The sequence below is a fragment of the Sturnira hondurensis genome, unplaced genomic scaffold, assembly GCF_014824575.4.
Source record: "Sturnira hondurensis isolate 20B ecotype Veracruz unplaced genomic scaffold, ASM1482457v3 Scaffold0010128, whole genome shotgun sequence".
Classification (NCBI taxonomy): domain Eukaryota; kingdom Metazoa; phylum Chordata; class Mammalia; order Chiroptera; family Phyllostomidae; genus Sturnira; species Sturnira hondurensis.
In genome coordinates, this window is record NW_028082759.1 from 33,270,727 (window position 1) to 33,283,249 (window position 12,523).

Consider the following 12,523-nt stretch of genomic DNA (forward strand, 5'->3'; position numbering starts at 1 on the left):
AAATTTCTCATCATCCCAAGATTCAGTCCCCTTGAAAACATTCATATTTTTAAAAACTAGAATGAACAATAGGCCAAAGCAAGCTAGGGGAGCCCTGAGTCTCCACAAGTTGTCACACGCAAAAAAGATAAAATTATTTTCATGCAAATAACATTTGAAACCAAATCATTCACTCTGATCTGAAAGGCAAATACCAACTCCAGTGGCCACCAGAGGCTGGGAGGTGAGAGTACCAAAGGCTAGGGGCTAGAAGGCTTTTCTTCTCTTCTCTTCTCTTCTCTTTTCCCTTCCCTTCCCTTCCCTTCCCTTCCCTTCCCTTCCCTTCCCTTCCCTCCCCTCCCCTCCCCTCCCCTCCCCTTCCCTTTTCCTTTCTTTCTTTATTTTTTAAATCATCACCTGAGTATATTTTTATTGATTTTAAAGAGAGAGGAAAGGAGAGAAAGAGAAAAAAACATTGACTCGTTGCCTCTGATACAGGTCCCAACTGGGGATCAAACGCACAACCTACATACGTGCCCTAACCTGAAATCCAACCAGCAACATTTTGGTGTAGGGAATGATGCTCCAGCTTACCCAACTGGCCAGGGTGGAAGCCTTCTTTTCTGAACAAGATTAATGTTATAAGGTATTATAAGACATTTAAAAAATAAAGTAGGAAACCAAAAACATTATTTCCCACAAGGGTGACTATAGGTCCTGTGGTTATTGAAATTATTTAATTTTCCAAAAGAAACTGAAATGAATGAAACTGTATCTATGTTCTCTAAATTTGATTGAGGGATTAAGGGTGTAGACTTATTTTCTAACAGAAATCTCTACTGAGAGTGATTGCTGTAGTTTACAAATTAGGAGATTCAATCTTACAAATCACTGATATGTCCCATGTCCTGACCATGCTGGAACTTCAATGTAGTAAAAATAGAGAAAAAACTGATCAGTGGTTAGGACTAGCCTGCAGTTGCTGATTAACATTAGCCAGACTTAATAATCCTGGAAATTATAAGAAGGTATAAAAATGAAATGTAGTCATTTTTATATAGAAAAATTATAGAACACAGTGAGTTTTTTCTTAAACAAGTAAGCATTAGTGAGGTTATTACATTAACATTATTAATGCCTTTTCATTTGTATCCTACAACTGAAAATTTCTTTTTCTGGGCTTTCCCCCAACCCCCCACGGGGAAAGTGACATCCTAATAATTGTCAGTTTGGGGGCTTTTCTAGAAGGGAAAAGATCTGTACAAAAACTGTAGACTATATTTCTCAGGATCAAATAGCATTCTTAGTAAATGTCACTTTAATAGGAAGCTAAATGGATATATACACTTTAAGGAGGAAAATATAATATAAATTGTGTGTGAGCAATGTAATGAACTCATTTCCCTGGCAACCTGTGCCCACAGCTCTACAATCTGTGAAAATTGTAGCGCAGGCACTGGAGAGAGCTCTCTGGGGAAGTTATGACATAGCTAGTTGAGTTTTGCTTCCTGTGTTTTTAAATTGCTTATTATTCTCATTTAACCTAAGACCTATGACAATGCTGTACATGCCTTGGACTTTTTTCTGTCTTTACGTATTGCAGTGATTTCCATGAAATATCTTTGTCCCCACTGCAGCCCACAAAGTGAAGAATTAATCCACCATCATGTTAATGCATCTAAAAAGCCAATTCCATGTAGCAATGGCTGTATCTAATGTGTGTATATTGCTTTATCATTTACATAGTCTTTCACAGAGATTCTGTCACATAAACCTTCTAACAACCCTGTACAGAAGGAATTGCTAAACTTCCCCATTTCATATTGAGGGGTTTTAGAAGATGGGTGACTTGCTCAAGATCACAGAGTAGCTGGAGCTTGGTGCCCAGTGATCCTGTGTCTTTCCCTATGGAGTATGTGTGTGTAGTGAATGGAGACCAAGCCCACATCTAGGAAGAGTGACTCCTCACTTCTCTGGAGGCAAATCCCCACAGCTCATGTGACTGAAGCAAAAATAGTGTGACCACGGGTTCCCTTGCTTTGATTCACTATTCACGACGCAATAGCACAGGTTCCACAGGGCAAAGAGGTCATTTCTGGCCTCCACTGTTTGCAGGGATGTGGCTGTCCATTGCAAATGAGAGCATTCCTATGCCATAGTTGCACCCCATGCTGCTGACCAACCTCCCTCTCTGACTTCCAGGGGAGGAATTGGCCATTCCCTGAATCTCATCTGCTCAACAGCAGCAGCTGCCGCTTTTGTCTTTGGGTTTGTGGTCACTATTAACAACTCTCAGCACTTTATCCTTAGAATTAGTTGGAGCAAGTTCTTCAGCCTTTTTGAGTTTTTCCTTCTGTAAATTAGGCATAATAGTACTATCACCCTCCCATAGCTCTTGAGAACCTGTCTGGCAAGACAAAGAAGCCCTTGACTATGAGGAATTAATGATATAAGTAGCAGTTATTTCTAATTCAGTTCTCCTGTCAGAAACAGTGAGGACACACAACCATTCTACACAGGACACACAGTCATCAGGTTCATATCTGAGAAAACAGCTGGTTTTAAATTTCTGCTTCCCCACCTGACCCCATCAATTCCTGTTTGGTTTGTTTGAAACAAACAGAATACACCATTTTTTGGTTAAGGAAAAGGGAGCAAGTTTAAATTCTTCTTGTTTCATAGGCAGGAGGATATTACTTGTTTCAGATCTTCCTTTAGCAAGAAGGAGGCAGCTAATGGCAACGAAATTCCCAAATCAACTCCTTTTACCCCCATCCCATCAGTCACTCAGTGTGTATAGCTGTAAATCCTCCAAAGGAAAAAAAAATGCGGTTTTATCAAGTGTTTTCCATCCAGAGTTCCTTTGGGGGAGGCTGCACCTATTTTTTCTTCTTCTAGTTTTCATGGAGAGCATGGTATAGTTTCACAGTTTTGTGCTTTATTCCTAACATATCTTGGTTGTTCTGCCACTTAGCAGGAATGTCTACATTCCTGTGAAAGAAATGCCCACAGTGGCAGATCTGGCCAACAAAGTTTCCAGGGCTTAGATCCTTCCTTACCTGTGAGCCATAGACCACCTCACTTGTCCAGCATAATGACTGGCCCAGGATCTTGGCTGTACTCTCTTTTCTAGTCTGGAATCCATAATCCTTAAGCTATCCAAGGGTCTGAGGTTCAGGAATGCTAAGTAGGGAAGCAGGCCAGTGCTTGGGTTTAGTCTTTCTGAATAAACATTCTAAACATGACCTCAGTGTTCCTACTCACACCTGTTTCCAGCATCTGGCTTTGATTCGCTGACCCAGCCTAGCAGGTGCAGAGTAGACACACAGTGATTGCCCATTGAACAGCCTCAAGTCTAGCCTTACCCCTCCTACCCACATTCTTTAAGGCAAATGTATTTCATTATAGACGAGCAAGGGTTCTTCTGAATTGGCCTAGAAAGATTGGCATTTAATATGCAGTGGATCTGGTTACCAAAGCTTGCATTTGTGATTGACATTCACAGCAGCAGAGAGGAGATAGAGGCCCAAGTGTGGGGGCCTGCACACAAATTTCCTCACTGTATAAATGGCCTGGCAGAATGGCTAACGTGTCCACAACAGTCACCCCTCAGGATAAGACATGGACATTTCTAGGCAAAAGGTTATCTTGCAGGAGTGTACATCAAGCTGTTGTCATCCATTAGTATATTACTTGCAATTCAGTTTATCAGATCAGTGACTATTACTTGGATAAGCCTGAGGGCAGGGGATGCAAGACAGATAAGTTTTAAGGGACTGGGATCATGAGTGATGTAGAGGATGATCATTTGTGGAAAGGCTGAGGCTGGCACCTCTTGGAGCCCTAGGAAGCTTATTGGCAGCCTGCGGGCACTGGTTACTGATCAAAATGACCTGGCAGGGCTCACTCTTTTACTTTTGGTTAGCTAAAAGAATAATAATTATTATTATAATGAATAATTATATCCTAAACGTGGCTACCCAGACTTGTTGTAGAATGAATATCAGGAAAGCATCTGTTCAGTTCTGTTCAGTCAGTGTATCATGTGCTGTGAGCTCCATTTAGGTAGAAGGAGCTGCTGGTATCACATCAAGCCAAAGCAAGAGCATGTTCACCAGTCTGTACCCAGTTATATCCCCTATGCTAAGTGCCCAGAGATACATCTGCCCTCAGCTGAACACTGAAGGCAGTTTCACACTTTAATTTTCAAGAATTGTGCCACAAGAAGCATGCTGGCTTTTTAAAAACTTCATCACATTTAGCATAAAAATCAAGCTAAATATTCCACTGAGCATTCTACTCTCTTTCCTTTGACACCTTTCTACTAAAAGCAAGCCTTCTGTTAAGAGCAACACGCTGGTGTGCCCTTGGAGACTATGGCGGTAACATTAGTGAAGAAGCAGGTTAAGTAAAAGAAAATGTTGATAGAAGCATAAATACAAAATATAGTTTGCTTTTCTTTTAACTCTGCTCTGAGCATAGCAACTGTACAAACACAACGATAAATGACCATTGAAACTAGCCTTGCATCAGGGAGGCAAAAGGGGGTGGTGGGTCCTCAGGGAAGCAGGAGAGAGAGAGCACAAGCAATAAATACCAAGCAGCAGCGCTGCTCAGGACTCCACGCAGGTTCTTTCTCAGCTGCAACATTTCCGTTTTGTCAAGAGAACCTAAAAATCCAGACTTTAATGTGAAGTCTCCTATATTAAACAATTAATTTTAGTAAAAAATACATAACATAAAAATTGCCTTCATAACAATTTCTAAATTACAGTTCAATGGTGTTGAGTATATGCACATTGTTGTACAACCAATGTTCAGAAATTTTTCATGCTGCAAAACTGAAACTCTACCTATTAAACAACTCTCCATCGCCCCCTACCCCCAGCCACTGACAACCAAGTTCTGCTTTCTGTTTCTGTTTTTTGACTCCTTTAGATACCTCATATAAGTGGAATCATACAGTATTTGTTGTTTTTTTTCTGATGGACTTATTTCATTTAGCATAATGTCCTCAAGGTTATCCATGTTGTAGCATGTGTCAGAATTCTTTTTGTTTTTAAGGCTGAATAATACTCTATTATATGTATATGCTTCATTTTGTTTATCTCTTTGCCCAGTGATGGGCACTTGAGTTGTTTCCACTTCTCCACCTCTTAACTGATGTGAATAGGGCTGCTATGAACACGGGTATGCAAATATCTGTATGAGCCCCTCCCTGCTTTTATCTCTCTTGAGTATATACCCCCAAAATGGAATTGCCGAATAATATGGTAATTCTATGTCCAATTTTTGAGGAACCACTGTACTACTTTTCCACCTCAGCTATAGCATTTTCCGTTCCCACCATCAGCAAAAGAGTTTCTTTTTTCCCCCGTATCCTTGCCCTTGATTTTAAAATGGTTTTCACCTACTGAGATTATGGATAATGTCTGCTCTTGGCCCCTTTTCTTTTCTGAAAGACAGCCTATCTGAAAGATAAGGTCCATATTGTTTGGAGGAAAATCTAACTGAGGACCTGACAGTGTGAAAGTAGCAAACCCAAATTGTTTAACACCAAATTTTGAACACTGTAGGGCATTAACAGCTAAAACATTTGAGACAGAAGATAGATTTTAAACTTGAGTACAGAAAAGAACAAAAATATATTGAAATTCAAAAAGCAGTCCCAAATGGTTTGTTAGCAGCCAAGGGTGTCACAAAGACGATATCCCTCTGTGGAAAATCCCTTACCCAACTTTAAATATCTTAGAACAGCTATATAGAAGTTTTGCTAGATTAGAAGTTGCCTTCAAGGAAAAGAGGCTACAAAATGGACCTGATGGTCTGTTCCTCTTGGCAGAATTCACTATTCACTCATATAGAATGGGTAGAAAAAAGTACTTTATATGTCAATGATATTCCCACATTACTTGTTTTGGTTTTTTTGGTTTTGGATTTGCAAGAGTAAGGTAACTACAGTGGGGAGGAGAAGAATTTGATGTGCATAAATAGGCACAGGATTCTCCCATCCAAGTACTAACCAGGCCTGACCCTGCACAGGATTCTGTCAAGATGATGATGTTCATTTGCCCTCAACTTGAAGAACATTGAGGTAGCCAACCCATGCCAACAGAATCCAATAGCAGCCTTTTTGTAAAAGCCCAATTGTACTTGATGTTAACTATTCCTTCATAGAAAACTGTGTGCTTCAGTTTTATTCTACTCTGGCTAATTGATTTTATCATATTATAGAGCAACATGGCCATGGGAGAGATAATCTCAAAGCCATAAGGACTCAGGAAAATTTTACTGACCATGAAACATTACCCCAAAACATATATTTAGGGTGAAATCTGATAAAGTGCAGGATAAGCACTCATTTTTCACTCTAAAATATTTTGAGCAGCAACACAACTACATACTTATCCAAGTTCTGCTTTGCCTGTGCCAGATATTGTCCATCCGTGTAGCAGCTTCATAAAATCACCTGGGGCTTCTATGTTGAATGCATGTGCCTACCTCATTGCTTTGGAATTAGTGACATTCTAATGCAGTGGGATAATCTAAGTCATCAGAATATGTTAGCCTGTCATTGGTAGTTCTCTTAGGGAGACCTGTGTTTGTTGTGGTCACTTTAAATATAAGGAGTCTGAGTTTATACATCAAACTGCATCTCAACAAGATTCTTTATAACTGTCCCTCATTTTACCAAGTTATAGTTGAAACTCAAAATGACATAAATACAGGGTGTGGCAAAAGTAGGTTTACTGTGAGTATATAAAACATGGTTTATTCTTGTATTATTATATATTAATTATTGTATTATCTTCCATATGAACAAAAGTAAATCTACTTTTGCCCCACCCTGTAAATTTCATTTGTGCAATTAGATTAATCAATGACTTCAAAATTACAACTTGTATCTGTTCAGTATCTATAAAAGACAAATATCTTTTACAGAGGTATCTATACAAAAGATAGATACCTCTTTAGAAACATTGATGTTATTAGATTTTATGGCCTAAAGAAAAAAAGTCCTTTCATTCATGATTTGCTCAAAACTAAGCCTGTATTTTTGCAAAAATTATACTGTATATATTCACATCCTAGTAGAAATTCTTACTTTAGCAGTGGAGATATTATAATAATTATAATAATGTCCTGTGATATCATATGATGTAGCAACATCATTTAAAATAGTATTGTATTTATTCTGCAGACTTTTCTAAATCCAAATTCCTGTTAGTTTCGAGGCAACTTTTATTTCAGTAAATAATGTACAAAAGGCCTTTTAAAAAATGTAGAATAGCCTGGACTCTTTCCTAAGAACTTCCCACTGCATGCATTACTGTTGTCCCTTTTTTTGATCATGAGTGTGAATTATATTCATGGCTCTTGACCATGGCCAAGATAACCTGAGCTTGCTTTCCATCCCTAATAATAATTATGTTCTGTATAATTATTATGATGACAATCCTTCATTCTCAGTAGAAAAGTGACTGGACCAACCCAAAAAGGACTAGCCTCTTATTCCTCTGACTGACTTTCTTCTGTTGCAGATTGGATTTGAGGACCCTCCCCTCCAGGGACAGGCTGCAGTTTCAGGGAGTGGGAATGGAGCTGATTCTGAGCCAGCTCGCCATGTCTTCTCCTTTTCCTGGTTGAATTCCCTGAAAGAATGATGTTCATTCCAACTGCTGCCCCTCTGTCTGCCTGGTTGAGATGCACACAGGCAGGAGGGAAACTGGATAAAATTTATATGATGCAGACAATGAAAGGGACCTCTGAACAAGATTTCTTTTAAAAAGATCTTTAATTCCAGATGACTCCTCTAACACATTAGTGGAAAACAGTTGCAGAAAGCATTGGAAAAAGAAACCTGATATTATGTAAATCTTTTATTGTGTGGGAAACATTACAAAGGATGTGTAAGTGTGGTATGTGTGAGTGTGCGTCAGTAACAAGTGGCAAGTGTTGAAAAAAGTGGGCACTACACTCTCATCTCAGATAGGCACTGGCTTTTGTTATTGTATTATAGTAGCTCTTATTCTCTTTCTCTTTTAACAATGCAGATGGTCAGTGAAATTCAGTATTAATTCAGAAGCGACTAATTTATCAATACGTGGATAGAAGGTAAATCATTGACCAAAGGTATGAAATGTTTTACAAAGGTTTTCTCTTTTCCCTCATATATATTGCTGGATGTACATCTAGAAATGTTCTTTGACTCTGGTGACACTTTCATAGTCCAGAAGGCTGAAAAGGCCTAGGACATTTCTTGTGACATTTTTCTAATCTTAGTTTAAGATATACAGATATCAGGCACTTTAACTGAAAAAAAAAACCCTTTTCAATAGGAACTGTCTGCTTTCTCATGTATCCACTGAGACACAACTGCATGTATTTAAATATATATACACACAATATGATATATATGTATATATATTTAAGTCATATTTTATTTGTCCCACTATAATGCCTCCTTCAGAACATAAGTATAACTTTACTCTGTATGAACTCTTAAATAAATGCTGTTTTTAACAACTTAGTCTTATAATGATTTATTCAGTGTTTCATATCATCTTATTAACCCATAAGTCAAGTGTATTTAAAAGGTCTCAAGGGAAAAAGCACCTCCATACACCCAAATTAATTTTGAAGTATTACACATTCATGAATTTGTTTAAGTTATAACTAAACTATTAAAGGTGAATGCATTGTAAAACTAAATCACTGTGTTATTTGGTTTTAGAAGTGAATAAAGATAGTTTATATTTCTAAGAATTAAAGTGATTAGGGTTGGCATAGACATAAATGAGGAGAGTGTCTGTGGAATTATTAAAGTCAAAATATTCTTCATAATTTTTTTCCTCAAGTGCCATTTTATAGCAACTAAATTTAGTTGTTTTAAGTGGGGAGGCTATCAAGTTCTCCTAGTAGAAAGTAAGCATTGAAAAATACTTAGAAAAAGCATTTTATGAATAATGTGTGAGAATTCCTCATAGAAAAAAAATGCAGCATTCTGGCCCTACAGTTTGGAGAACTGCCCTTTCTCAATCCTTTCTCTCTTCCTTCCTCAAACATCTCAAATTAGTTTGCATCTTACAGTTAATCAGGATTAAATGTCATTTCCATTATGAATTGATCTTAGAGCTGAAAGCAGCTTCCCAAATTATTTAACTCAATCTCAGAGTAGTAATCTGAGGTACAGAGATGAGCCCCAAAAGATCACAGGACTTATATTTGTATCTGTGGTGGAAAACAATGCCAGGGCTTTTGTTTTTTCTCCTGTTGAAGTCAGCTTGGAGGAAGCCAGGAGCTGAGAGTATTTTTTACTACCAGCATTGGAGAGGAGAAATAAAGTCATGATTACATTTGCAACATTTATTAAAAATATAACTATTGAACATTCTCTTACACAACCAAATTGACCAAGGATTGTAAAGAGGTTTTATTACTGAAACATTTACAAGGAAAAGTTGATTCAAAGAGCTTACAGGTTTTCTCTCTTCCATTCAAGAGAACGACATTCTCTTTGGCTCAGGCCGCAACAAAATCAGTAGGGTGACTTCTGTCTGCTTCTTCAAAATGTTTCCTCCTGGGTCTATACTCTTTCAAACACCATTAAAGACATTTGGAAATGGAAACTAAAAGTAGACAATACAAATAACCATTTCGTTGCTATTACTGCACATGAATATACTTTGTGCATGCTAATTAAGGAGTAGAGGCACTCTTGCTGTACAGCCTCTACGTTTCAAGCTATATAAAAATAAACAAATGATATTAAACCAACGCTATGGTACAGAATACTGTATATTTTTTATTTTTGTGCTAAACGCAGAATCTTTTAGGGCAACAGCCAGACGCGCCGTTTCATTTCCCAACAATCTCCATCAGTTTCCTGTTGCTGTGAGCCTGCTGCGCTAACTGTTCGGCCCTGGCCAGTTCCAAGACTTCTCGGAGGAGGTGGAAGGTGAGATCCAGGGAGATGGGAGCTTCCTCGGATCGCCTCTCCCTTTCTGGAGCCTCCGAGCGACCACGGAGGGCGCTCTCAGTGCCACGCCCCGTGGAGCCCGAAAGCCTATCCAGCGGACGCCGGCGCTGCGACTGCTGCTGCAGCAACACGCGAAGAAAGTTGTCGGCTATCTCGTCCGGCGAGGGGCGCCTGCCGCTGCCGCCCGCGACAGGCGCAGAGGCAGACCAGAAGGGAGCAGCGGTGCTCTTATTGGGGTTGCCCTGGCGGAGGAAGTATTCCTCCCCCATTCGGAGCTGGACCGGCCGAGACTGCAACTGCTGGGGCTGCTGGGGCTGCAGCTGTGGCTGGAAGAAATCCGTGGGTTGGGGGAGCTGCCGGGAACCTGGGCCAGGCCCGCGGATGAGGAGGGCCCTGCATCGTGTGCAGGGCAGGAGTGCCACGAGCAGGACACCCACGGACATGAGCAGCGGCAGTCTCATGTTAGGGTCGCTAGCTGCGACACAGGTGTGGGCAGAGGGCGGAATAAGAGAAGGAAAGAGAGAAAGAGTTGGTCAGAGTTTAGCTCAACAGGAGATGCGCTTAGGGGAGGGGCAGAGGGTCTTCCTACTGGGCGTCTGTAGACCAGCTCCCGGCTCAGGAGGGCGCTGTCCGTGGTGTTTAAGCCCTCGAGCTGGGACTAACAGAGCGGGTGTGCAGGGGGAGCACGAAAAGGCACGCCTGCGGGGCTCGGAGCCAAAGCTCAGCCCCTCGCCCAGCTGGAGTGACCCTTCTTCTAGACCCCTGAAGTCCCCTTTCTATCCCTGGGTCCCCTTTCTAACGGTCCCTGAAACTGATTTCTCGAGCTCTAGAGAGGATCTACAAATTTAAGATCACAGCTGCTCTAAGCCCCGACCCCTTTCCAGATGTTTCAGCGTTTTCTTCCAAATTGAGAACTTCTGCCTTTCCCTCCCCATCTATCCCTGCCCCAGCGTCCTTCTTTCAGGGATCGGGACCGGTGGGATGCTCTGCTACACAACCAGCGAGGAGTAACTGGAAGTTCGGGTAACATGAGTAGCCGTCTAAGTTTGCTTTTGCCACATCCCAGCTACTATCGGGATCTTGAGGCACCGGCGGCAACCACACACACACACACACACACACACACACACACACACACACACACACGCCCGCCCGCCAGCCGGCCGGCCCGCACAGGGACAGCGGCCGCGGCTCTGCGGCGCGCAGGAGGCAGCCCAGGGGGCATGGAGTTGGAGGCGCGGTTCCGTCTAAGCGCTCCCTACCTTCCGAGGCGCTGCTGCAGAGGAACGTCTCCGCGGCTTCTAAGGGGGCTTTCTTTCCGTCTCCTTTGTTTCCACCCTGTTTTTCTCTCCCTCTTCTCTTTCTCTTCAGTCTCTCAAAGGACTTGGGCTCTGAGTTTCTCCACACCAGAGCCTGGAGTGCGCTTTTATAGCGTCGACCCTCTTCAGAAATCACGCATTTGCCTAATAAGCTGACGTTCGCTTGACAGCTCGATTGCGTGCTGCCTCTGTTCCTGCATAAATCAGAGGGCCCTGACAGGGAACTAGGGGCAGGATTTTTGCTATCTCAACACTGACTCTCACATCCAATTATATCAACAGATATTTATCTCCTCCTTGGTGACGTCAAACAACCCTAAAATGGAAGGAGTTCTTATGACTTGTCCATTGACAAAAATTCTTGAATGAGATTTCCCAAGTGTGAAAGCATATTGACCTCTTACTACGAAAAGCCATTTTGAAGATCAGAAAAAGAGACAGCGAATGGGAGGGGATAGGAAGGGAAAGTTCAAGGGGCGGGAGTCTATCAATGCACAGTCCTGCAGGGAAAGCAACCAGGCATAGGAGCAGTTCTGGATCCTCTTCCCCTGCCCTCCTAACTTCTCTGACCCAGGCTGTCTCAGGCAAGACCTCAGTATCTGAAAATACCCCTTTGCTAAGAGACAAAGTTCCCCACCACCTTCCTGCCTGGAAAAGAATGAAGAACTAGGAGCTGGACTGCAGGGGCACTCAGTTTTTAAGCCTCTAATGAACAGATAACAGAATTATGAACCTGCAGAGCCAAGACCAACAAGCCTCTTAAAATGCAGCTCAGGTTTTTAAAATAATGGCAAGAGCTATTCCTATGCTGAAGGGGAACAAACCAGGTTCAATCTGGGGTGCAGCAACGACGATCTTAAGTTCTTTCAGGACCTTATTGCTCCTTCTTTGTCTCTTCCATCAGAACCTGAAAGTAACTGTGGACTTTTCTATTCCCAAATTACAGATAGAAAGGACTAGAGAGAGGTGTATGAGTTAAACAATCTTTATTTAGTTTACTAAGTACAAAACCAATGAGAAAAGCATCTGTTAACTTCCTATTCCATCTTGGAAAAGGCTTAACTTGCTTTATAATGGAGCATTTTTACATTAATAGATTAAACCTGTTAAAAGGTAAACTATTCATTCATTATACTTCCAAATACTATTAACATCTGCAACATCTATGGATACAATAGTATCCATATCAGGAGCACCTAGGGTTTTTTAAATTATTAATCGTTTATTTTTACAAATTCAAATGTGC

The 12,523-nt window shown here is 41.0% G+C and overlaps 2 protein-coding genes across 6 annotated transcripts in view; one reads left to right on the forward strand and one right to left on the reverse strand.

Moving 5' to 3' along the window:
- TRIM55 (tripartite motif containing 55) overlaps positions 1 to 8,492 on the forward strand; it is a 40,721-nt gene extending 32,229 nt beyond the window's left edge. For 3 of the 5 annotated variants that reach the window (XM_037058646.1, XM_037058642.1, XM_037058645.1), the window contains one exon: positions 7,521 to 8,492. In XM_037058646.1, coding sequence (XP_036914541.1) covers positions 7,521 to 7,643 — 123 coding nt within the window. In that variant the 3' untranslated portion in view covers positions 7,644 to 8,492. The remainder of the gene's footprint in view (positions 1 to 7,520) is intronic. The other 2 variants (XM_037058643.1, XM_037058644.1) reach the window with 1 other exon arrangement.
- Positions 8,493 to 9,343: 851 nt separating this feature from the next.
- On the reverse strand, positions 9,344 to 11,462 carry CRH (corticotropin releasing hormone). The gene is made up of 2 exons (XM_037058219.1): positions 11,221 to 11,462; positions 9,344 to 10,433 (listed from the first exon to the last, which is right to left on the reverse strand). The coding sequence occupies exon 2, from the start codon at positions 10,417 to 10,419 to the stop codon at positions 9,838 to 9,840; it is 582 nt and encodes a 193-aa protein (XP_036914114.1). The 5' UTR covers positions 10,420 to 10,433; positions 11,221 to 11,462; the 3' UTR covers positions 9,344 to 9,837.
- Positions 11,463 to 12,523: the final 1,061 nt, after the last annotated feature.